This window comes from Carya illinoinensis, chromosome 2 (assembly GCF_018687715.1).
Source record: "Carya illinoinensis cultivar Pawnee chromosome 2, C.illinoinensisPawnee_v1, whole genome shotgun sequence".
Classification (NCBI taxonomy): domain Eukaryota; kingdom Viridiplantae; phylum Streptophyta; class Magnoliopsida; order Fagales; family Juglandaceae; genus Carya; species Carya illinoinensis.
This window is the reverse complement of record NC_056753.1, coordinates 33099502-33127392: the sequence shown is the minus strand read 5'-3', so window position 1 is coordinate 33127392 and position 27891 is coordinate 33099502. Positions and strand designations below refer to the sequence as shown.

General features: G+C 33.9%; 2 protein-coding genes across 3 annotated transcripts; both read right to left on the bottom strand.

The window, feature by feature from the left end:
* Positions 1-10216: 10216 nt before the first annotated feature.
* LOC122301085 (katanin p60 ATPase-containing subunit A1) lies at positions 10217-15307 on the bottom strand. Its single transcript, XM_043112169.1, has 7 exons — positions 14957-15307; positions 14181-14649; positions 12908-13105; positions 12206-12450; positions 11379-11537; positions 11148-11235; positions 10217-10744 (listed from the first exon to the last, which is right to left on the bottom strand). The coding sequence occupies exons 1-7, from the start codon at positions 15076-15078 to the stop codon at positions 10463-10465; spliced, it is 1563 nt and encodes a 520-aa protein (XP_042968103.1). The 5' UTR covers positions 15079-15307; the 3' UTR covers positions 10217-10462.
* A 615-nt stretch (positions 15308-15922) lies between these two features.
* Positions 15923-23175, bottom strand: LOC122301086 (aromatic aminotransferase ISS1). Of its 2 annotated transcripts, XM_043112170.1 has the most exons (10): positions 22965-23173; positions 22747-22876; positions 22531-22578; positions 21348-21476; positions 21030-21089; positions 20127-20283; positions 18978-19084; positions 18694-18752; positions 17353-17461; positions 15923-16618 (listed from the first exon to the last, which is right to left on the bottom strand). In XM_043112170.1, the coding sequence occupies exons 2-10, from the start codon at positions 22807-22809 to the stop codon at positions 16166-16168; spliced, it is 1185 nt and encodes a 394-aa protein (XP_042968104.1). In that variant the 5' UTR covers positions 22810-22876; positions 22965-23173; the 3' UTR covers positions 15923-16165. The 2 variants fall into 2 exon arrangements, with proteins under 2 accessions (XP_042968104.1, XP_042968105.1); XM_043112171.1 differs by lacking the exon at positions 21348-21476 and having other exon boundaries at positions 22965-23175.
* Positions 23176-27891: the final 4716 nt, after the last annotated feature.

Genomic DNA, 27891 nt, shown 5'->3' with positions numbered 1-27891 from the left:
GGCCATACCCCATGACTATATTAAAAAGCTTTTGTTTTGGCACTAGTACTGGCCAGAAGTACGGCAAAGGGCTGCAGGCTGCTTTAATTTGTTTTGTTTTCACTTACCTATCATGCATAGCGCGCGTTGGCGTGGTGTATGCATGCATGCATTATTGATGTTGCAAGTGTCCAACATTAGGCATGCATGTCTATATATACACATATATGCGATGATCATGGCAAATGATCTCAAAACCCAAGTCCTTAAAAGAGATCACTCGCTCTCAATCATGTACATGGATCACAGCCACATGCATCCTTTTATTCTATATTGATGAGAGAGAGAGAGAGAGAGAGAGAGAGAGAGAGAGAGAGAGAGAGAGAGAGAGAGAGAGAGAGGAAGGAAAGGGGGGGGGGGGGGGTGGGGGGGAGTCCATAACATTATTTGTTAGATACATTAATCCATGATCAGATCATTTCTTGAATCCATTGTTCTAAATCATGTGTGGTTTGCGTGGGAAAATAGATTCACGCTAGCTCCACATAAATATATGCACTAAGTGTCGTTTGGAATTTGGATTTCAGTCTATCTAGATGCGCTTCCGTGTTTGATTTAGATAGGTGTGTACAAAAGAAGCAATAATAAATATAACATAAGTATATAAAATATTGAATGTGGTAGACATAACTAAATTTGGAACATCCCACTTTGTTCATAATTTTCAACTCTTTTATACTAAATTTGGAAAATCCCACTTAGTTTAACTTTTCTTTTAATTTTCTAGTTGGAGAAACAATGAATATTTGCATGAGAAAAGAAAGATTGATCTTTGGGTTTCAACCTTATTGGATGGCATGATCATTTTCGTTCATAAAATGTGTATGCTATTCTTTAGCATCTTAATTGGATGAAGACATTTAATTGCTTTTAATAATTAAAAAGCTTTTATGGTGATCAAATTATTCAAAAGTTTTGGTATTAAAAAAATGACACGAGATAAGGTTTAAGTGGAAATCATCAAACAGCTGCAAGATATATAGACATTAATATATATATATATATAATTAAGACCACAGTTGCTTGAAAAATGGGGACAAAAAAAAAGAAGATCGAAAAAAGCAAGCCATGGTAATCATGCATATATACTTTGTATTCTCATCGTGCATTTTGGTTTAAAATGGTGGAATTCCTGATCAGCTTTTATAAGTTAACCGTACAGAACATGTCATAGTTTCGAGAATATTCACAAGGTGCATGCCCACGTAGGATTATTATTAATTTCAGGCAATAAATTTGAATTAATTAAGGACGTTAAATTTTTTTGATACATTTGGGGGAGGTTTCGAATTAGAGACATCCATTTTAGATGCTGGGATTATACCAATCAGGCCATATACCTTTAACATTAAGGACATTAATTACGTATTTAGCAAAGATGTTTTTTCTCATGCTATAGGCCTGCCTCGATCATTTTGCTCTAGCAAAGTTGCAAACATATTCATCATGAGATTGTAATTTTCAGCTTGGAGGCAGTGATCCGAGGGGTGTGAGAGGGATGAGTGACCATATATGCAGGCATGGCATGATAATTCATCAGAAAAATGGCATTTATTTATAACCTTTAATTTTCTTCCTTAAACTCATCGGTTCATTTCACCAGCTAGAGGCTTAAATCAACCAAAGGAATTGGCCGTCCTTCAGTAATCAATCAGGCAATTAAGTTATGATGATGCTTATACATACATACATACATATATGTATTAATTTGCTATATACAAAGCCCTGATCATTTGTTCTATCAAGTGGCTGGCTAGTTCGTACTTTGGCAGCTTCTATCAAGTGGCCGGCTAGTACGTACAATGATAGATCTATCCTTGTTCTATCAAGTGGACTTGTTACGCATTAGATAAGATAAGATAGGATATTTAATTGAAATAGTAGTAAAAATTTTTAGTTAAGATGAGATGAAATTGTTTGTAAAAATAATATATATATGTGTTTGGATAGTGAGATTTTTGAGTTAAGATATTGAGATGGGGTGATTTTAACTTTTTGGAGATTTGATAAAATAGTGCATTGGGTCTCACCAATCATTGAAAAGTATTTTTAATTATTGGGTGGAAAAATATTATGAATATATTAAAAATAATTAATATATATTATTAATTTAAAAACTCATAAATATTTTTAGTTTCCCAAAATATATTTTTATATTATTATATTGTGACCTATTTATTATACTGTATTTTATAAAATCTGAAATATATTTTTCTAATTATATATTACAATAAAATAAATAATTCTAATAGATAATTATATATATTAAAAATGGTAGATATCTTTACTGTAGCATTAGTTGAAAAATCAGAGATGAGATAAGATTTTGTTTCTAACTGTTTTGATAGGCAGATGAAATACAGCTCAGATGAGATAGTTTGTACATCCAAACCTAGCCTAATGTCAAAGGAGTTTTGCTACTCATCATTTTCACACATGCACCACATTTTTTTTTTTTTATTCTTCTTAAACTAATTGAATTCTTCTAGTCATCATCTATATATCATACATTCAATATGAGAAAAAAATGTGATATATGAAGATAATTAATAGAATTTTTCATGTCAAAATAGGCTAAAAACTCGAAAATATAAAAAGACATTATAAATCCTTGTTTTCTGAGAATATTTTATAAATTACTCGCATCGATTGATCATGCAGTTTTCGAAATATTAAGGTGATGATGAGTAATAATACACTTATAATTCTTTCACAATTAATTTATAATTTATTTTTAAGCAACTAATGAAATTATCATGATACCCGATCTATTAATTAAAAATATATTTTAATATTACAAAATTACTTTCCATTTCAAGAAAAGTTATAAAATAATTATAAGGTTATCATTTTTAGAAAATGATATATCATATTTATATATATATATATATACACACGAAAATGGCGTACGCGTAGGATGTTTCGACCTTTTCTGATGAATATCGATCCAACTGATTGATCGAAGCACTAATACGTACGGACATTAACAGCTGTGCGTGATATATATAGATATATATATAGAGAGAGAGAGAGAGAGAGGTGTATCTTTTCATTTTTTGTTGGCAGGGGTCCACAAAGGCGAAAAATAAATATTAAAAAATAGCTTAAAGTTTGAGACCTTTTGGACTGATCATTATTGTTGTGAATATGTAGTTTAGTGCACTTAAGAATTTCCTTTTATCTTTTTTTTATATACATGATGTGTAGCAGCGAACCAATGGAAAAGTCCACAGTACTCCAACATGCAACAGATAATCAGACACATCTAGATACATAACAATCATGCCACATTCCACACTAGCTAGCTACTGCTAAATTATTTAATATTTTTTAATCACATAATTATTGTAATTATTTTTCACTTATAATCGTTTGATATTGCATCAAAAGATTATGATTAAGAAGATGATATATAAAAGCTTATGGAAAATCATACTATGTCCACCAAATGTACTTGTCCATTAATATTTTTTTATTTTTTATTTTTTTTTAAGGTTAAAAAAGTGACCATTAGTGAATTTATTTATTTTTTTCTTAATATTTAAGGATTTTTAAAAAATAATTAAAGATAAATAATAATAATAATAAATCATTTATATATTATAGTGTGCACATTTGGTTGGCATATTTGATAATCACTCTAGCATTAATGTCATATATATAACTAAGATACAGCTAAGATGAATTCAAGTTTATTCAAAGAAAATGGACATTATGAAGGTCAAACTTAATCAAAATGAGTGTCGCATGGAGCTCTTAGGGTTTGTTTGGATGTTACAGATGGTATCATTTCATTTCATCTTATCATCACATCTCAATATTCAAACACCATTCAAAATTTCAAGCATACACTTTTTAATTTCAAATTTTCAATTTTTTCATCTAATTATTACATAATCATTATAATTTTCTTGAATTTCTAAACAAAACACAAAAAACAATTCAACATTTTTAAATCTCAAAATAGAAATTATATTTTAACAATATTTTAACTTTGTAATATTTTTTATTTAATTTTTTCTCTCTCATTTCCCAAAAGTCTACAAGATATCATAACTCAAACTATTTTATTATTATTCATGAACCATTTCATTACTATTTATAGATTTCTCATCTCATCTCATTTTCTAAACATCTCCTAAATGCGTGGAGCCTGTGGCAGTACACAAACCATTCACGCCAATGAAAAAAATGTTCAAGAGCTAGGGTGGCTATATATATTAATATATGATAGAAGGGATATTGCGAGAGACCTAACATTAATCCATCTCCAGTAGTACTGTTGAAGGCACTTCAAATGATCATGATTATATATAAATGTAGCTCTGCGTTTATTCTTCGGTTGCATGAGTTCCTACAACTTAAGGGAAGGATAAAAGATATAAAGACAAAGGTATTGCTCGATCGATCATATACTTTATTACTATAATTACAGTGTTCCAACACATCAGACATTATCTTCTTCAGTCTTCCCCACCATATATTATTACTTTATTATTTGCCTTAATTCCCTTTTTGTTTTTTCCAGTTCTTCCTTTATGTTTTTTTACACGGGAGCCCGGTTTGAAATGAATGGAGAAATAGTGTTATTCAAGGTATTTACACTACATATCATATATGTGTATTTTAAAATTATTTTTTAAATTAAATTATATTATGTAAACAAAATGTTGTTTAAAGACTTTCAAATAAAACTATTCGAGAAAATAACCACTGCTAGCATTATGAAGAATGAAGACATGGTGGGATGGAATTTTTTTAAATCAGTTATGCTAGCTAGTTGTCCCAAGGATCCCTATTGAAAATGGGTCCCAATATAAATTTTTTTTATTTATTGGTAAAGGAAGTGTTTTTTTGAATGATGTTGTAATTTTTTTTTAAATGTTTAAGGGTGAAAAAAAAAAGGCCAAATGGCCTCATCGGGAGAATTTGTCAGGCGACATTGTCGATGGGTGTAGCACGACTCTTTTTAAATTGATGTTTCTTGTGATCTTTGTTTCATAATTTTGGCAATGGAGTAATTTCTACGTTGCTAATATCGGCAATCGGTCAATCACAATAGTTATTCTATTCTTATGGTATATCGACAATTGGTAATTTGTCGGGCTACATTACTAGTTACCATGGTATAATTTAATTTAAAAGAGAAATTTTAAAATTTGAGTATGATAAATCAAATATTACCAATATTTAAGTGATATAAATAGTGAACTCTACACACCAATTTGAAAATAAAATTTTTCTTTTCTAAACAATATTAGTAAAAAAATGCAAAAAATTGATATTGTTAGAAGACTAATTGAACCCAAAAATGCACAAATTTTAGTTATATATACGAATAAATGATACATTTATTTTAAAATACATTGTGGATTATCAAATTTAAGGACTATTATTTAGGCAAAAGTAATACTAAATATAATTATAATGCGTCATAAATAACGTATACTCCAATTGGAAAAAAAAATTGGATTAATCCACCATAAAAAACTAATTTTTTCATGTAGGTGATAGATTTATTTACTTTTTCAAAAAAAAAAATACAAAAATTACATACCTTAAAACTTCAAATATCATTTCTCTTCAAATAAACTAGTCCAATTATCATACTTTCTCATCAAGAGCAATATGTAACACAATCTGTTAATCCAACATGAATACGACACGATAATAGCGGGTTTTGGTCAAAACAGGTTGACCCATTAAGACATGATTACTTAATGGGTTGATAACAAGTCAACCCATTATGACCTGTTAAAAAAATTAAAGTTACAATTATACTTTTTTACCTAAAAATAAAATTGTTGAGATTTTAATTTCGATATTTTTATTATTTGGATTGTAATTTTGGCTTATAATTAATTTTATATTTTTTATAAATATTGTGATTTTATCATTTATATAAAATTATGCTAAACTTAATAAGGTAATCAAACAACGGGTTAATTTTAGATTTGTTCAATCAATTTACATAAACAGATTGAAACAGGTTGGGTCAGGTTAACTTATTTCATAGTATTCGTTAACGAGTTGTATTGTGTCAACCCGTTATGTTAATAGACCGTATTAGAATTTAAAATTTTGACACGATAAGTTGAACATGTTGTGTTCGGATTGACCCATATAGTTAATATACATGCCTTGACATAATACGAATCCTTGACACAATACGAATACGACCCTTTAACACAATATAAGATCATTTATACTCACTAGGCCTATTACTTTTCACAGCAACTTTCTTCCACAAGATATCCTTTTTGAACGATATGGTAAACTCTTTGTTGGTCTTTCTTTCTTGTTTTTGTCATTGTCTGCATCACCTCTTGCGTTTCCCGCCGTTACACATCCAATTGTAACTTCTTTGTACGAGAAGTCAAAGTGAACTGCGTTGTTAGTACGAGAAGTCAAATTATTAACCCTCCAAACAAGAATAACAGATTCAGTCCCAAATCCTTAGTAGGATGCCAAGAGATCAACCAAATAGCATATACTTAATTTGGTTCTTTAATATCTTTTCCGATCGACAACCTTATCAACCATGCAGCTGGATGGGTTGTAGTACTATTCATCATAAATTCCAGGTCATAGATGAGAGAAAAGTTCTTGGAACCATGGTAATTAAGGACAATAGGAAGAACAATAATTGCAGAAAGCACGTTATTAATTAATTTAAACTACTTCGATCCATCAACGAGAAAAATGTGGGCGACATATGCTTGTCCTTTATTTGCTCGAGAAGGAACACCCATGACATTGGTTACAGCACTGATCTTGTACTTTTTCTTCCAATTTATCATCTTTTTCATAATTTGTTCAAAGCCCCCACACTTCCTCTTTAATGGAAGGCAAAGCTATCAGCTAGCCATGGTTGAGTCATGTCGGACAAAGCAAAGTGGCTGAAGTACACACAAATCTATAAAAATATTTGTTTTGGCAGCTCAAGGAATACTCAAAAGTATACAGTACGAGGCATGCATATGTAAAAATGCTCAGCGAATAAAACAATGGCCAGTCTTTTTAAATACAGTAGTACTTGTGAGTTTGGGGTAGGAATCGAGATCTGAATGGTACTTGTACCGTAGCATGATTCTTCCCAAAGCGAAGAACCTAAAGAAATGGGACCTAGAGATACCAAGTTTGAGGGAGTAGTACTAGTTTGTCAAAATTTGAAGAAAAAACCAATTTGAAAAATGGGATGTGAGCGCTAGGGTTTATTTTACTGTATTTCGAACGTTAATGGGCAATTGATCAAGACACACTAAAAACAAAACACACACACACATACCGATTATTTATATATAGAAATATTATGTGCGTACTTCAATACCTATATTGATTTGTTAGGATGCTTCAGTTGGAGTTATCGATACATCCCAACGTACGTAAAAAGAAAATGAATCATGCACGAGACGACGTTCGTGAAAAGAAGGCAACGAAAAAACACCAAAATAAAATAATTGTGGCCCTTCAATATTATATATATATATATATATGAGAAAGTAGCAATATCATATTCATAGAGCACAGAGAAGAGGTCTAGCTGCAGAGTGAAGGAAGCAGAGAATGAGACAACATAGAAAGAACAAAAACGAAAAACTACGCAGGGTAAGACACTTGAAAACTCGTCCCAAGATAACATAACAACAAAATGTACATGAATGATTCAATCTGTTACTATTCCTAGCTGTACTTTTGCTCTCAGTTTTACTATCTTTTCCTTGTCAGTTTGAATATAGGAATCATGCAAAACTCCAACCTATTTTATCAGCATTCATGACAGTATGAACTGTGAACTGAAAAGTACATGTCCCTTTGAGTTAAAAATAGTAGTCTTACTGTGGAATCCGTGAAAAGCACGAGAACGGGAAGCTCCGAGTGGAAGACAGATAACTGCAATGGGGCCGGCTCAAAGATACAGGTTATTCTGTATCATCTGCATAATTAAATTAATAAATGTTTTACTTGGTATGAATCATGCGTGCGTGTTGAGATGTAACTCATGAGTCCTTTACCAAGCATGTCTAATCTGTTAGGCCGACTTTTTTTTAACTTATATAAGACTAAATTATAGTTTCTAACCCTTTAATCAATCAATCATTCGTGCTGAATTGATCATATTAAAATAGCCGTCTGGCCTTAACCAAAAGATTGGAAAGTTCTGACAAGATAATTAATAATACAGGAAAAAACCAAGGGTGATCACTTTTCTAACTTGGGTGGAGAAGTAGGTGCAATTCCAAAACATCTTTAAGACAGACGAAAATATTTTGTATATAAAAATTCTCTAACTCCTTATATACTTCATTAATGTTATGAATTACATCATTTTTATTAATATAAAATAATTATTTTAACCAATCACATCAATAAACTATATAAAAAATAAGCAAAAATAAATATATGGAGTAGAACATGCTCGAATTGTGTTATAATTATTGAGTAAAAAGTGTGTTCGTTAATGGTTCTAAGAATCAAATAATTGTTATCACAATTTATTGGGTTGGATCGTCGTCTTGACCTCCTGTGCTCCCACCCGCTTTAATCCAAAGTGACAGAGATCACTGCCACATTATCATTGTTAGTGCGTGGAGACTCCTCAAGCAATCTGCAATTTGGTCCTTCACAAGATCATGTCGCAGCAACATAATGACTTGGCCAAGCATATCAAAAGCGTATAATGAATAGACATTAACCTAAGTGGGATTTAAGTATATGAGCACGTGATCAGTGATAATGTCACAAAAATTATGTCAAGAGTTAATCCAGAACAAACGATCATGTAGACGGTGATAAAGATCATGGAACTTGGTAGTCTATATTGTAATCTTCTATTCGATTATATGAAATAAAATTAAATAAATTAGCCAAAATTGGACATTTTAGAGACTTCTCTTAGCTCAATAGTAGGGCTGTGCATAAAAAGCTTGGACCCGATCCATCCGACATACCCGTCATGGGCCCACCCGACTAAAGTCGGGTTCATCGGATCAATCCCAATCACGGTTAATTACAAATAATTATCGGTCGAAACCGATGACCCGATCAATCCCACTCTCAGAGAACTTATCCTCAAACCCTAACAGCCGTTCATCGTCGCCGTTCACCACCTTGAACCATTTTCTTGAGAAACTAAGGAAGTGGATTCATGCAGTACCAGTAGCAGGCAGCGAGTTCGGATGCAAAGAATTAAGCACTTGAAATTCTAGTAAAAACCGAGGCAGCTTCCAATTAAGCTTGATCCAAGGGAAAACCGTGTTAAAAAATACAAATTAAACCAATAACAGAGCTGATTACTTTGATCTAAAGGGGAATTCAGCTAAATAGACAAAATCAAGCTCTGCAAAATGATAATAAAGTAAAACCAAAAAATATTCTAGATGCTAGAAACAGATCGAAGAGGCCTACAAAATCCAACAAATGGGTCCTTCTCAGAAATCAGAAGCAGAGAGAAAAAAGATCCGGTCAAATCTAACTCAGAGAACTTCCCATGACCGAAATGCTACCTTGAACTGTTTTCTCGAAACCTTCCGATATGGGTATCTCCTTCAATGTCTCAAAGACCGATACGAGGTTCCACCCAAAGCCTCTACTTCCTCCTGAGGTGAAGGTCATCGAAGATCTCCTGAGGTGAGGCATCCGACAAGTGCTAGAGGGAGAAACGACGATAAACGGTGACGATCTGCAGTGGGCCATGACCACCCTCGAGTTCGAGGACTATGTGGAGCCCCTCAAGGTGTACCTGCAAAGGGAGGGTGAGTTTGGGAGGGGAGGAGTAGGAGGAAGAGTAAAATGAGGGACGGACGATGAGAGTTTGCAAAGCGTGTTTCTGCAAATCAAAATATGAATGTGAAATGATTGAAAGCAAGAAGAACGGGCTCGACCCGATCCGCAAGTTCACGGGTCGGGTCGGGTCGAGATGTTTCTGTCTCGCCTGCGGGTCGAATCGGATCAGGCCCAAATCTGATCGGACCGGGTCACTGTGCAGGCCTACTCAATAGAATACCATCAACAACAAAAATGTTGAAGAACTCTTATGAGAGATGTTAAATTATCTGGCCCTATTGCCATGGAAACAACGAGATCTTGGTGGGTGACATTTCTTTTTAATATAATAATTCATTCCATCCACACGGATTGCTACATGATTCAGAACCTGATTTGATGGAATTCGAGATTGCCGCAAGTCAAGTGAATAAACAAGGCTTCTGCGATAATGTTCACGCTACATTAGGTTGAGAGATTACAGACACAAAATTAACACAACAATTGGATACATTTTGGATACATTTCCAACACTTGGGACTACAATTGATCAGCTGCCGGAGAAACACAACATGGAACACTCAGAAGACAATCGCCAGTTAAGTAAACTGACTGGTTAGGAAGACGATCTATTACCTTCAGTATGGCATGATCCTGTTTATGCTGACCCAAATTCTGTAAACCATTTCTCATGCTTTTCTATGTCAGCCGCAGAAACACTTCGTTGGACCTTCCCTAAGGCTTCTTCAAAGTCGCACATGGCAACAGGGTCATTTGAAATCTCGTCCTTCGGCATGTTCTTAATCTCATCACGTGTTTTTCCAGCTATTTTTCGCCTCATGCCATTCAAGGAAGCATCCCGACAAACATTTGTTAGATCATCTCCACTGTAACCATCTGTTCGGTGAGCCACTTCATCAATATTTACATCAGGAGCGACCTGGTATATGATAAATATGATTCAATGAAAAAACATAAACCGTAAAATATATTGATGCTTCAAAATATAATTATCTTCCATCACAGAACTACTTTATCCAGCCAATAACAGTAGCATAAATGCAGAGTGAACGCACAAGCAAGAAGACAGACTTATTGAAAAGTGTTGGCTTCTTTAGTAAACATGCATATACGATTATATGCCAATCAAGTTACATTGATGTTATCAATCCAGGAAGTTCGAAATAAGCCAAGAAATTCATATAACACCACAATTTTTTTTATAAGTAATACTACTACACAAATTCAAAATCAAACATGGTACAAAAAACACATAAGATCTTCAATTCTTCATAACATTGTAATCCAGTACATGGCAAAAATACAGGTGTAAACTAATTTACCTCAACAGTTTTCAAATTGATCCGAATAAGCTCCTTCCGGCTCTCAAAATTTGGAAGAGGAATGTAAATACGCTTTTCCAGCCGCCTCCTGCATTAGATTACACCAAATTAGATAAGAAACTACAAATGGTAATATTTGAAATACGTCTACATATAAAAGAGAGTAATTATAGTTGACAACTCATCCGGAAAACAACACCAACAGAAAAAAGCAACAAACAGAAGACCAACCTCAACGCCTCATCTATGTCCCATGGAAAGTTAGTAGCTGCCAAAACCATCACTATTTTACGGGCACCATCTTCTCCTGTGGAACTATTGTTTACGCCATCCACCTGAACTAGGAGTTCAGACTTTACTCTTCTGGATGATTCATGCTCCCCTGATGCCCTGAAGAAAATAAATTATTTGAATTTGGGATCAATAAAAATACAAAACATGGTCAATAAGAATATTTCAACTGATATAAATTTTAAAGCAGAACGAACATATTCATGAATCTGGTTCTAGTTTGCACATGTACAGTGAAAAGAAATTCATACAATAATCAGAGATGCATATTTAAATATTCAACTGAAAGGTTAAAAACAACATGGTTTTGGAGGAAAATAAATGATTGAAGTTCTGAAGATCGCGAGTGGACCATGGATGAGCTTAGAACTTTCTTTTTCAATACCTTATTCCAATGGACAATTGTAATAGAATTCAATGGCTGAGCATCATAACTTTCTTGTATCAATTGTTAATCATGCCTAGGTGTTTCTCTTGTATACGACCATGCATGGGCTATTCATATTGCTATCAATAAAAGTTCTTGCTTACCTTTCAAAAATAGGTTAAAAACAACAGGATATATGCGCCAAGTATATGTCTACAAATGATCAAAACTATATGACCAGCAACACAATAAAAGATGGGATAACACATGAGACTAATGATTCTGAGATTAAAATAAATAAAATAAAAAATAAAAAAGATTTACTTAGATCTTACGGTGGAAGAAGAAGTAAAAATCAATAGGCTTTTCAAATATCCACAAGTAATGGTGAAAGAGTTACCCTCGAGCATTGCAGAGAGAATCAATCTCATCAATGAAAATAGTACTAGGCGCATATGCTCTAGCAAGATCAAACAAGCACCGCACCATGCGCTCACTCTCCCCACGCCACTTAGAAGCTAATGTAGCTGAGGAAACATTGAAAAATGTGGTGCCACACTCTGTAGCCACCGCCTTAGCTAGTAGTGTCTTCCCAGTTCCTGGAGGACCAAACATGAGGACACCTTTCCAGGGTCTTCTAATTCCCTACAAGAAAAGAAGCAAAAGCTTAACCCAACCAATGATCTATGCCTGCAAAAACTACATATAATTGCATGAGAGAAAATCGCTCAACTCATGGAGATGCAGCAATGTGGGATAGAGAAATACTATAAGCCTCCCACCCCAATTGAAGTGTGAGGATTGAATTTGAGTGGTCACATCCAATACAACTGTTATGTTGAGATGTCCTTCATTCAAATGGACTCAAAATTAACCCAGCATGTAAAATGTTAAAGGCTAAAACAGTGATAGAGCATAAAGAAATTTGCTTCTCAGCACATACTATGGGCTTAATAGGCCTATGTATAATTCAAAGTGAGAGATGAACTGATATCATGTCTCAACACCATAATTACCTCTGATTGTAAGAACTACTGAATTTCATTAAAAAGAAGATGTGATGTACTTTTATGCTAGCTAAGCTTTAACCAACCAAGAGTACCTGGAAATACTCAGGCATCCATAGAGGAAGCACAACAGCTTCTTCTAGCAGTCTTTTTGCTTCACTAAGCCCAGCAACATCATCCCATCTTACTCCGGGACTGGTTTCCAACACGTCCCTTTCAAGCATTGCAGCCAAGTCAGGATCAGGCCCCTCATATTGTCCCTTCTTTGACTTTCCATCTTCAGCATCACCATTCTAATAACACACAGACACACATCATTTAACATGATATAGACAACCTGAGTCTTATTTAATTAATCATAGTTCGGAAAGCAAGTCAGAAGTAGAGTAGGGACTGCATAATTTAATTATGACCAAAAACTGAAGTAGAGTAGGGTAGGGACTGCAGTTTCCTCATATAGCCAAAAATTTCTGAAATCTACAGACTTTTTTATTCCCAAAGAATTCACATGATAAGAGTAAAAAGGTACAGGAAAAATATCAATAACATATAGGTCAATTCATCAATCCCATTCATAGTTTTAATATCATATATGAAAACAAATGAAAAAGACAATACCTGCATACACCATTAACTTGCCTATACGGTAAGTAAAATCCTGAATACAACCTATTCTCACAATGAGGCTTGCAAATATCTTCACAAACCTCAAGGATAAGATAACGATTAGAATCTCAGAGGAACACCATAGTCTGAGTGTTGGACTACAGTAAAACCAATTTAATGCACTTAGATGGGAAAGTAAACCTTTGTTAAGGTAAAATTTGGTAATCATGGCCTTGTCCACTTTAACCTGATTACAAATTGAAACCAGCTAATCGCTTCCTTAGAAAAACAGAACCAAACTTTTGATCCAAAACACCTCATAAGTTGATATGGTCACATCTCAAAGAAAAACCTTGACAGTTACATATTTCAATGTCAATAATTCCAGCCTTGGAATCTAAAGCTTCCATAAAACATCCACATCAGAGGTAAACTTCCAAGTAAAATCTTGATACTTGGAATTCAACTTTATTTGAAACCAGGATACTCAGATACAAAACCTAAAATTCGAAGTTTGGTACCAACAATCACAGAGTAAAGTACCACACAAAATGTAAGACGTATTATAACTCGGGATCAGCATTTCTTCATGCAAGGACTGTAAAAACCAATTATATGATTGTAAACTTGCTCAGAAAATAAAACTCCACCCGCCTATTTATAACAACCAATGGGTCCTCTAAAAATATGCTGAGTTATAGTAATTCTAAACCGTAGTTAACCAAAAGTATTGCCTAAAGTATTTTGCCAATCGCAACTTACCGCCGCATCTCCCTTACTAGATTTACCAGAACCAGGGCCTTTCTTTCCAGTAGTTGATGCTCGAACACCTGAATTAACCCTGCTTGAACCACCAGCCTTTGGAGCTCGGCCAGTTGTATTAGTTTTAGTAGAACCGCGAGCCCAAGTCCCATCTTGTGGCGACTTCCTCATGCCCACTTGACCAGCCCTTGCTGGTCTTCTACTCGTAGGATCCCGATTAGGTGGCTGCCATACATCAGGATCATCCATAGCACCGCCTGAGGAAGTTGGGTACTCATCCAACGGTTGAAAAACAAATGAAGATTTAGCATTTATTGGCGGTGAAGAAGTGCGTCGGCCCGCGGGACTTTCCTTGAATGCCTTCCTCTCTGCATCTAATTGCTTAACAACTTCCGTTTCCTCGGAAAGGGCTTTTTTGACATTCATCCATTTTGCACGAACTAAAGGGTCATCAAGAGTGTTTAGGTGCCTGGAAATTTGAATCAGAATAGAAAACTCAATAGCTTTAAAGTGGACTCAGACACAAACCAGAAAGAAAAAGGGAAATTTTTTATCAAAACGTTTTCCTTCGAGGAAATAAAAAAAGAAAGAAAATTCCTAAAATCGAATCGAAATGCATCAAACTAAACCATGAGTAAGAAAAAGATAACCCAAAAGCAACGAGAGTGCAGCAGAACCCAATAAGCACAAGATTTCGTAACACTGGTCCAGAAATCTCAAAGATTGCCAAACCGAAACCCTAGAAAATGACAGAATTTCGAAAAGTGAAAACTCACTTGTTGATCTGAGCAATGGCGCCGTCGAAGAAGATAATGGAGGTGTCATAGACTCCTTCCAGGGCGTACTCCCTCGCCAGTTTCAGGTGTTCCTGCAAACCCGACAGTGAAGACCCTCCCATTTCCCTCTCACTATCCCTCTCTCTAGGTTTCCGCAGAGAAACCAAATCCGAAGAGCTTACGGTTTCCTTTCGAGGAAGAAGAAGAAGCAAGCTCAGAATGTCCGAAAGCTTCACTCTTTAGAACTTTCCCTCTTCACTAGTTTCTCACTCAGTGACTCTGTCGCTTGATGGAGCAGTGGGCCTGATGGCGACGTTTAAACGGCGAGGGACGGAGAGGATAGAGAGGTTACGAATTGACGAGATTGTCCTTGGGTTGCCTCTTTAAGATTTTAATTTTCCGCAAAAGTGGGTGCTTTTTATGTGTGGGCTTCTTTTCGGGTCTGGCCGTTTAAGGTGTTTTGATTGTGTCTCGGATGGATTGTCGGCGGCCGTTGGAAATGTAGGGCCCATTTTGCAGATTGAATTTTGACAATTAAAGTCTGGCCCAAAATAAGTGGACCCATTTCAGCCTAAAGTCATTTCCTTCTCTTTTTCTTTTTCTTTTTCTTTTATTGTGAAAAATTGCAGAAGCTCCTTTTGGGCTGAAACTTATTACAGCAGCGGTGATGGTGGACCATGGGGAGCAAGAAAGATAAAGTGCCAATGCATCAAACTTTTGGAGTTTTGACAGATGCCGCACCCTACCAAAAAACATAATCAACTCTATGTGAAAAGGCATCGAGTGAGTTGGTTGAAACTCATGTTAAGATTCATCATTCATCGTTTATGAGACAACCAAGATGTATCATCTGGCATAACCAGAGCTGGCCGTATATGTTCTACCTTCATCTCTCTCATCTTTGAGGGTTTTGATTGTGATGATACTTCTCAATTCCAACATCAGAACTTCAAATTTCTGGGCAAATACGAAAAAATGGTTCACGGATACATTTCTATGATGGGAACCTTGTTAAACCAAGAAACATTTTGCATGTATCAGACATCATTGTAGAAAAGTACGGGAATGTATTTCTTGGAAATTACAGTTCTGAATATACGTAACCAGAAGCACTGCTGCTCTTATATCATGAAGGTTTCAATTGCTCATTGTTCAAAAGCAAATGTACTTCCAATTTCAAGGTTTTTAATTAACCTTGTAATTTTTGGGTTACTCCACCATTCCATCTCTGTTTAATTCTTCTAACCCTTTCCTCAGCCTCTCTGCTGCAGCTTTACAATCGCTCTCTATCAAGCCTCCAAAGGAGATCCTAAGATTCCCTGGACACCCACAAGCACTTCCTGGGATCACCACCACCCCATGCCTATGAGCGAGCCACCGAACAACTTTGAAGTCATCGACATGATTCTCTGGAAGCTTTGCCCACAGGTAAATAGCACCTTCTCCTCCTTTAACAGCATCTTTTCCAAGGGGAGACAACGCTTCTAAAACAATCTCTCTGTTCTTGAGAAGATCTTTTACTTGATCAGTGACCCATTCAGGTCCCGATTCTAAGGAGTAAAGGGCAAGGTGTTGCGAAATTATTGAAGCACAGATGGGAATGTTGTCTTGAACTTTGAGGAGTTGAGCTGCAAAGCCCTCTACTTCTGATGGGTATGCTATCTGTATGCATTCAATCATTAGCCCGGACTAGCAGATGGAAGACATTATTCATCGACCAAAACAAATTAAAATCCAGCATAAATGGGCTCAATGTTCATGATTGGCTTGTATCTATTTCTTCGTCTAAACTAGGTCTTTTCTCTTGTATAGCATCCGTGTACTTGGACTTTGCCTATTCCTCTATTGATATTAATAAAATCTTTATTTATAACAAAACATCCAGCATAAACCTATGAAAGGAGGTTAGCTTGGTGTCTCATAACTGTTTAGTTGCCAAAATAAAATGATTATGATTTCATTTTGGAATATCATATTGCTTCTCTCTCAACGGTTTCAAGCTTAATCTGTGCTTAAAAGAGTATAATCATAACACATGAAGAAAAATGAAGGTAATGTACTAGCCCCAGTTTTGAAGGCTTTTTGTCTAAACAGGAAGAAGATGTTGCCAGAGAGGATGATAAGTAAATTGAGATGAATGTTTTTTGAAAGACAATTAATTGACACTAGGAAATAAAGTAACTACTACCGATCAAGTGAAAGATACATCAACTGCTCACCCTTTATAGTTATAGTAAATGCACAATTTGTTCTGCACAAGCTAATGCTCCATTCTTTCTTTCTTTCTTTCTTTCTTTCTTTTTTCTTTTTTTTTTTTTTTTTTTTTTTTTTTTTTGATAGGCATGCTAATGCTCCATTCTAAGTTTGGCAAAAGGAGAGACCATAGCATTACTTACATATCCCACCCGCCATCCCATCATCCCATATGCTTTTGAGAAGGAAAATATGTTGACTATGTGATCTCCCTCCACACAAGAGTGTTTTAGACCATCATACATGAAGTATCTGAGAATAAAATCCAGACAAACCATGAGTAAGTTTACTCCAAAAAAATTGAAACATACTCAAATGACAAATCGATATGATCAGATACAATTGGAGAAGAATTTATGAAAAGGAAACAATAAGATTTCCCAGACTAAACAACATATCAAGCGACTACATCATTGCCTACCTTACGTCATGTAGGGGCACAAGTTGAATGATCAATGCGGTAGTCTAAGATAGGTGCACATGAAATATAACATATATGTATAGGAAAAACTATATAGTGCATATTCCCCTGTCCCGGTAACAAAATAAACGAATTAGATATTTTTTTTTTTGTTAAAAAGGTGGCTTTTTTGTCCAAGATTGAAATTATATTGGAACCATCCATATCCAGATCATTCTATGAAACATATCAAATCCTGCATCTAATTAAATATGATGAATTGAGACAACATTTATGGGTTTACAGGCCTAATTATCTAACAACTGAAAAAATATTTAAAGAAAGCATAATGGCAGCTACAAAAGCCAAGCCAATAAAGAGCTTTACATATTTAAGTTTATATACATAAGGGCATAAATTTTAGGAAAGTACATCCCAATTTTTTCTATATCTCCATAGGTAAATTCATTTATCGCCAACGGAGTAATAACTTGTTTTAATTTCTACACGTTAACTAACCATAAAAGCCAAATATCTTAATTATCTCACACCTGGGAACCAATTTATTAGAAATAACTTCCTTCCTTTGGGCAAAGCTCCATATCAGCTGAACTGCAGACAAGTATAGGAAAACTACTAGCTTGGTATCATTGATACCATTGTTCCTACTGAAAGTATGATGCTTCTCTTTAATGATAAGCATTGCAAGTTATTCCTTTCAAAGTTCAACGTTTTCTATTCCATAAAATTCTGGTTTTTATTCTTTGTTGTCGAAATACAAGAAAATAGCCATTGTCATACACACACATTTATAAATATGTATATATACACACACAATATCATAGCTCGAAGCCTGCTTTTATAGATCCATTTCTAGATGAGAACCAAATAATTCATGTCACAACAATATTTTTGTCCCCTATGACAATTTTTAGGATTTCACACCCCCCCCCCCCCCCCCCCCCAAAAAAAAAACTCTCACCTTCCCAATAAAGAGAAAAATATGAAACAGAAAGAGATAATGATTTGAGAAATAATCATAATACCTAATACATTTACTGGGAAAACATATGAAGAAACTTACTCGTATGTATTATCTACCACAAGCCAAGATCCAGCATCTCTGCAGAGATCAGAAATCCTCTACATAAAGAAGAGAAAGCACATTGTAAGAATATTCAGGACAAATGAAATGCAAGAAAACATTTTGTTTTCAAAAAGTTTTTTAGGCTTGATCAACTGTATTCATTGCAACATACGTCTGAAAAGGATACAGGCATAAACATACATGACCACTCGTGTGAGTCCGTGTGTGTCTATGTACATATATATATATATAGAGAGAGAGAGAGAGAGAGAGAGAGAGACCTTAAGAAGAGGCTCCGGAATGTAAGTCCCACTTGGGTTGCCAGGATTAACAACAGTAACAAGCTTTGGAGCTGGTTTAGTTTCCAGCAAGGTTCTTTGTAACCAGTCTGAGGATCAATATAGTCAGATAAATGGTCCAGACAAAGTTATAATATTGGGGAAAAAACTGAACTGTCGCATGCCTTAAGTTAAATAAACATCAATCCTCCAATATTCTTCTTTTAAAAGAACAAACTATTTTTTATCTAGATATAATTCACAGAAAGCATTGAATTATATATTTCTTTAATAAGCATTGTGGTAGATAAATAAAATAAAATCGAAAATAATAAAAATTTAAACCAACATTTCTAAGAAGATAATGATACTGCCAATGAAACTTCACTGGAGTAGTTTTCCAAAAAATACTTTAAGCTCAACTCATGCTTTTTTTTAATCTCATGCAAATATATCCTGCCAACGAAAGTTTACCAGAATTATTTTCCTTTAAATATTTTAATCTCAAATGCAAATTAAAAAACACATAAATAAAGTAGAGACCATAAAAGCACCATATAAGAGCCACTGGCCACTAGCCACTTCAAGGGTATATTTTTGAGAAATTTGGAAATTCTTGGAACTACTGAAAAGATGGAGATTAATATGGGGCAGTTCAACATTCCACCCTTCTAGAAGTTCGGTTTTGGGTCACGATTAAGAAATTTAATATCTACCCCTAAAATATAGTCACTACTTCAAGAACAATGCCTAAACTCATCCTCCACGGCAAAACCACAACCCTTTCAACGACTAAACCTAATTAGTAAAACAAATAACTAAACCCCTAGTAAACCTCAAGGTGTGTCAAGAGACGTTAGAACAAAGCATTGAGAGCCTGAAAACGGTTCTTGTCTGTTATGTAATGGCAATGGAGAATAACATGTCTAGACTTGATTCCATTATACTACTTATAATTCTTTGAGAACTTGCATACCCATATTGCCCTTTCTGATTAAGTCCTGAACATCAATGGTATCCAATCTCATACAATGAGCAGCACAATCATTAATCGTTGCACATCTAATAGGAAGTCCAATCATGTAAGAGGAAGTCCAATCATGTAGACAGTTGCACATCTAATCTAACATGAGCAGGTCATAAGCTTCTCACCTACATCTGGATAAAGTGTCTGGGGGCTACCAGGACCCACCAGTATATTAGTGATGCCAGTCATCTGGAAGGACATGTAGGCATTGAAATAGTATGGTGCAAACATAACTACAGAATCTCCAGCATCACACAATGTAAGAACAAGATTTACAAATGCCTGCATTGCAATAGGTAGAAAATTGCTTCAGATTCATGAAATGAGTACTAAGGGACTGTTGGAAATCACATCGTTTTGTTTTAAGCCAATGGAATGAGTAACACAAAAAATGATACCAATACACTATTTCTGACACCTGAACATACTAGAAAGAAAAACTGTGTTAAACGAGTAAAGATCATAACTTTCAACACATATGAACTTCAGTATTGGATATAAAAAAAAAAAACTGCAGATATACCAATCAAGGGGAAAACACAACCACAGATGCACACACCTTTTGTTGAGGAAAATTTCTTGACTCGTTTCTTTGGAGGGACGAATTAATTAGTCTATTTCCATCTTCCATCATGTGAAGAAGTTTTTTCGTTAACTAATCCAACGAAATTATATCCAAAAGCAGGATGTAGTCAATGACGTGAGAATTACAAGCAAATATTGCAACATTGATTATGAGGTTGTAAAAAGAAAGCAAACAAAGCACCTAATACACTAAAGAATAAAGCGACCGAGACTAGTAACCACAAGGAACCAATAGAAGGCTTCCATTTATGTGGAACCAAGAATTGGGTTCCATGAAATGGACACTACCCCTCATCCCATTGGCTGAGTAATAAAATAACAAATAAAGGAAACAATTGACTCTCAACTTAACGTTGGTATCTTCCAAAACTCAGATAATTTTGTTTTTTCTGATAGAATTTTAAATAAGAGAAAATAAAATAATAGAAACCATTTGTGGCTACCTGATTTGCACCAGCAGTAACCATCACCGAAGATCTGTACAGTTTATTTTCATCGTGCAACTGCAAAACAGAGATAAAGAATTAACTTACAACTTTCAATTGGACAGTCATATTGGCCGTTTATCAATTTCCATTTCTGACAACAAATTTAAGATGGGAGAAATGCCATAAGTTGAAACGTTGGAAGGGTTGCTTGAGATGGCAGTAGCTACAGAATTCAAATTATTTCATTTCCAAGAAGTCGGGGAGCATCATTTGCGACAAGAAGGGAGAGTTAGCTGAAAGGTTAAGTCACATATAACTCTTGAAGATAGATACCTTTTTTATTAATGCTTCCCTGAGTTCAGGGATACCTTCATCAGCACCATATCGACTAATTGATGGCTCCCATACAAGTTCTTTGACCTTATCCAATGCCCTTTTGGGTGGTTGCCAAAAAACTACACCCTAGAGCATATTTTAACCAAAATCATAAGGAGTTACATAAAGATGCAACTGAGGGACAAAATCGACCGAAAATTACAGCTCTCAAAAGATTTTATACACTCTGAAAATAAAATAAACTAAATGTATAAAAAATAAAAACAAATACAACACTCCACAACTAATGAACAAATATGCATACATAATCGGAACCTTAAATATGAAAGTTCCAAGAAGTGGCTCAAGTTTTTGTGTGAGACAGAGTGGCTTAAAACACCACACATGATTTTGCAGCTGTTGTCTCTCAAGTTCAAAAAAGAATTCTGTTGTTTGGTTCTCTGAAGGGGTTTCACACTGGGATATGCATTGTTAGAGCCTGTTAGGTATTCTTCTCCTTAAATAATAGAAGAGGACGTATGAAATACATTCTATAAATAGTTTTTGGAAACCCTTTTTTCAAATTTTCAACTTGTTTGAAACAACCTGTTTTTAGGTAACGTCACTTCTACTGTTTTATGTTTTCAGTTTAGGAAAAATTAAAAGGTTCCCAATTTTTCTTATCATTCTCTACAGACTGCTTTTTACGTGATAAAAACTAATTTGGGAAGTAAATAAAAAAATAAATTTTCTTTTTTGTAAGTAAAACTAAATGTTAAAAAAAAAAAACCGTTCTTAATAAGGCCATTTTCTTCGAGGTTATCCAACAAACTTTAGTGAGGAAAACCCAAAACAAAAGTGAAGTCACTGAAAGAGCCAATTTTCTAGATCAATTTGGAAAAACAGTTTCTACATATATAATGTCAAGAAAATTGTTCTTGCCCTTTCGTAGGCTCCACTTTACTAAACAAAGAAAGTCCTTTCAAAACCAGCATCAGACACGCCCTAATTTTCCGAGAATAAACAAAAATGATCTCGGTACCTCCATGGTCATCAAAATCAACACCAAACCAATATAGTAACAAGTAGACATTGGAAGTTGGAACACTAAAATACTGTGCTTCATCTCAATTCTCAAAACTTTCATGATAACAGTAACGCCTTAATAACATAACATAGCATTGGAATTAGAAAAACAAACCTGAGCCAAAGACACCGCATTTTTGGCTCCTCGGATCAGTTCCTGTATCTGCGAAAACCAAAAACTCCCACCTCGATCACCACCATAAACAAAAACTTTGTTCCGCACCCGAAATGATACATAAATCCAAATACAAATTGAAGCTGAATACAAATAATTTCAAAGAAGAGGAGAAAAACAAGAAGTCAAGACCATTTGGAATTCTAGCCTGAATACCTGAACCATGACCGGCATATCAGTCTCCAAAGCCCTCCTTGCAAGCTTTCCATATGAACCCATCTTACCCTTTTCTCAAATCAACCAGCCACAATCCTTCAAATGCCAAGTTTTTATACAACCCGCCTACCTAAAAGTGCCAAAGCAAAATGCTAAAGCTTGCCCGGAAAATAAGTAATAAATATACAAATTATCTGAGTTAAAAGATCAAGATCCACCTGATCAAAAGCACAAGCATCCAACTTGTGTGCCTTTCAGAGAAATTAATGGAGCAAGAGGATAGCTCGTCGGCTTTCTTAGCTACAAAGATCAAGTTTGGCACGCTTTCAACAACACATCAACACCCACGGTTATCCATTACGATGTGGCTCCGTAAACAAAAATGATAAACGCGTCACTTTCACAACACTCTACACTCGCAATGTTTTAAAAGATAAGCCAAACAACACGAAGCAATTTGCTTTTGCTTTTTTTTTTTTTTTTTTTTCCTTTTTTCAGTTGCCTTTTTTCGTTCGGACGCCGGGTATTATTGTATATTTTTAAATATTTCATTCTCAAATTTTATTTAAATACAAAATATTATTTTTAAGTTTTTAAATTTTTTATTTAATTATTATTTAATCATTAATCAAATAAAAAATTAAAAAAATATTTTTAAATTTTTGAATAAAATATTAAAAATAATACAATTTTTTAATTTTAAAAAAAAATTATATTTAAATAATTTTTAATTTTATAATATTTTTATTCAATTTTTTCTATCTACTTTTCTCAAATTTAATAAAATATCTTGATTTAAACTGTTTTATTATTATTTATAAATTATTTAATAAATATTCACAAATATTATTAGATGAATAATATTAAGTACAAGTTGTAAATAAATAAATTTTAGATAAATTTTTTATAAAAAAAATAGTCTCACTAGTAAAATAGAATTTTTTTTAATTTTTTTAATATGAGATTCATTCTTTTATAAAAATTTATATAAAATTTATCTATTTAAAATTCGTTAAAATACATTTCTTTTGCTAGATATTCGTCCCTAAACAATTCTAGTACCGTTTCTTGGTGCGGCTGTTTGACTTACCTTCTCCTCGCAAAGTGGAAGAAGACTTCTGACATTTTTACAGGATCGGCAAGTTCTAGGAATTTCAATCGGAAAGTCCGTAAGAGAGAGAACCAAAAAACCCGGAATCACATGGGGGAGAATAATCTTTTATATTTCGTTTTGCTTCGTACATAAAATGAGTTATATAAATAATAGTAAAATAATTTAAATTGAGATATTTTTATGAAATTTTGAGAAAGAATTTTATTATTCATCATCTGCACATTATATTATATTTTTTAAAAAATTTTATTTCTCTTAAACTAAGTGAATTATTCTACTCATCATCCATATATCACACATTTGTAAGGAAAAAAATTAAAAATATATGTTGTGTGTGGTTAGAGCTGAACAAAAATTTAAAAATTCGACTTCGATAAAACAAAGTTGGAGTTGGATTTTATTTTTTTTTTAATTTTTTAGTCAAAGTCGAAGTCAAATTTTGATTCCAAATCAATCTGACTTCGATTTCAACTCTGACTGTAAATCCAATTCCGATATTTTACATATGTTATAAAAATATTTATTTATCTATGTATTTATCATAGATATATAAATAATATATAAAATAATATATTTATACTATAATATAAATAGGCTAGTGATAATTTAGTATATGTAAACATCATAATATTACTACCATACATAATCGAGTATAGATTTAAATTAGATGCTAATATTTAAAAGTCTAGTATAATAAATTAATAACACATATACTAATTTATTAAAATATAATAACATGTAATTGGACACTCGAAATTTTAGTATATAATTAAGTTAGAAATAAGTTAAACATTAGTATAATAACATGTAATACTAATGTATAATAACATGTAATTAGTCACTAAAAATAATATGTAATACTATAATATGATAATATGTAATTAGACATTATAGCAAGTTTAGTATAAAAATAAGTTAGATATTAGTATAGAAGTAAATTAGCAGTGAATAATTTAGTTTTAATTTTCAATTTTCAAAAAATTGAAATTGAAATGTCACAAAAAATTCTTTTTTAAAATGAGCTATTTATAAAGCTTAAAAAAGCCAATATTATTTTTTAATATTGTACTGAAACACACGTTATCAAATTCATTTTAAACAGAGCTCCCAACTTAGAAGGGCTAGCCTCTTCTCGTCTGGCTTGTCAAGGAATTGTCCAGTCCATTTTTTTCCCACCCATAGTAAGGAGAAGTGTCGATCTACTGTTTTTCTGGCCCCCTATGCATCCTCACCACATGACTTCCCAATTGTCGATCTTTCATACAATTGAAGCAGAATGTCAAGTGGAGCAACACATGTGTCACATACACATCTCAAACCGCATGTAAGATTCATGCATCTAGGAGTGCTTGTTGCTGCGCGATTCATGCATCTAGGAGTGCTTGTTGCTGCGCGACATTTTTTAGATCAACGATCTCAAATAGGGGTGAGTTCGGTCCGGTCCGATTCGGTCTGGGGAGGTTTTGTGAACCGGACCGGACCTATTCGGTCCAAGGTTTTCCCACCCTGGACCGGACCGAACTCCATCAGGATTGGTCCGGTCCAGTCCGGTCCTATTCGGTCTGGTCGGTCCATTCGGTCCAATGTTGACTTTTTTTTTTATCTAATGACATTTTTGTTAATATTTATGTAATTATATTGTAATATATTTAATATATACATATAGTATTATATATATATTAGTAATATGCTAATACTATTAGTCTATTAGTAATAATACTATAACTAATAAATATATGTAATAATAACTATACTATAACTAATAACTATATGTAATAATAGTAATAGTGATAACTATATATTTATTTAATATGCTAATATTCAATGACATTTTTTTTAATATTTATGTAATTATATTGTAATATATTTAATATATATACATATAGTATACTATTATATATATATTAGTAATATGCTAATACTATTAGTCTATTAGTAATAATACTATAACTAATAAATATATGTAATAATAACTATACTATAACTAATAACTATATATAATAATAGTAATAGTGATAACTATATATGTAACTATATGTAATACTAATAACTAATACTATTAGTCTATTAGTACTAATAACTATACTAGTATTAATAACTATACTAGTATTAATAACTATACTAGTACTAATACTATAACTAATAACTATATGTAATGATAGTAATACTATATGTAATACTATATTAAATAATAGTAATGCTCTTATTACTAATACTCTATGTAGTTATAGTGATTTAATACTAACATATTATATATTAAGCTAACTATACTAATACTATTATAAATTTACAAATATATGATAGATTATAATTTATTCTATAACTTTTATAATATGTTAATACATTAATATATATACTAGTATTAGGGCTGTTCATATGGGCCGGATTTTATCCGGCCCAGTCCGGAACCCGGGAAAACCGGATTCCGGTTACGGGTTTCGGCCCGGAATAAATCTGGGCCGGTATCCGCATCTTTAAATCCGGGTCTATCCGGCCCGGATACGGTTTTGAAACCCGGGTACCGGATTTAAAACCGGTACCCGGGTTTAATATAAAAGCAACCCTTAACGCGTGATGCCCTAGCACCCCCCCCAGGCCGCGCGGCGATGCCCTATCTTCTCTGCTCTCTCGATCTCTACGATGCGGCGATGCCCTATGGAGCCCGATTCACCTTCTCTCATCTGCTCTCTCTCTCTCTCTCTCTCTCTCTCTCTCTCTCTCTCTCTCTCTCTCTCTCTCTCTCTCTCTCTCTCTCTCTCTCTCTCTCTCTCTCTGCTCTGCTCTGCTATGCCCTAACCCCTACCGAAATCTCTCTCATCTGCTCTATCTCCCTCTCTGCTATCGGGTTTGGGTATGTTTTCTTTCTTCTCTCTTTGTTGATTTTTGGTTTGTTTCGATGAAAATTTTTTCAAGGTTTGAGGAGTATTTTTATGGGTTAGATCTGTTTAGTTGAACAAACGAAAAATAAACATTTTTCTAAGCACTAGAAGATTGGGTTTGTTGCTATGTAGATGTTTAGATCTGTTTAGTTGCAAAATGCTAGAGCCGTGGGTATCGTTTTTGGCTTTCTGCTGCCCTGCTCAAAGATAGCATACTCCACAACAAACCCGAGTAGTGGGGTGGTGTCTAAGCTTTGCTGCTTCTAGATTAGCTAAGCCTAAACCAGGTCTGACTCTGAGGAAGGAGGCCATAGATCACCACCTTTATCAATCACATATTGCATATATTTTCCTGTAAAAAACCAGAACTAGTTTGAAGTACCAAAAGTCTTGTACTTTCAGGGCAATTTTACTTTTTCCATTAGAGATAAACTGGTAAGCTGAATATAGATGAATAGTTATCTTCTTTTAAGTCCACGCATCATCATTTTGAACTATACACTGCTCTTTGGATCTGTGGTTATATTTTTGTTTAATTGTCTACTCGTTATTTTTTTGTTGAAGTTCTTCTCTCTTATTCTCTTATTGTTGTGGAAAATGAAGTTTTGGTTCTCTGTGTTGAAGAAAAATGGAACTTAGGATGCTAATCAGTTCTTGATTTCTGTTTTGGAATTGAAATTAATGAGCACTAAACAATTTTGTGTATAAATACTTTTTACTTTCATTAATCTGTTGCTCAAAATTGTGCCCATGTTTTGTCTACTAACTTGCGTTTAATTCTACGTTAGTTTAGGGTGGTGCATAGAAGGTAATCATTTCTGCCCCTAGTAAGGATGCTCCCATGTTCGTTGTGGGTGTCAATGAGAAGGATTACAAGCCAGAACTTGACATTGTCTCCAATGTTAGCTGCACCACCAACTGTCTTGCTCCAGTGGCAAAGGTAGTTTTTGTACTTGGTTGTTGCTGTACCATTATGAAAAAGGAAATTAACCATCGACAAACGAGATAAATAAAACATGAAGATATTTTGATTCCGAAATATATCTCATGACAGGTAATCAACGATAGATTCGGTATTGTTGAGGGCCTCATGAGTCCATGACCACTGTCCACTCCATTACTGGTAATCAATGATAGAAACTCTCTGTTTTA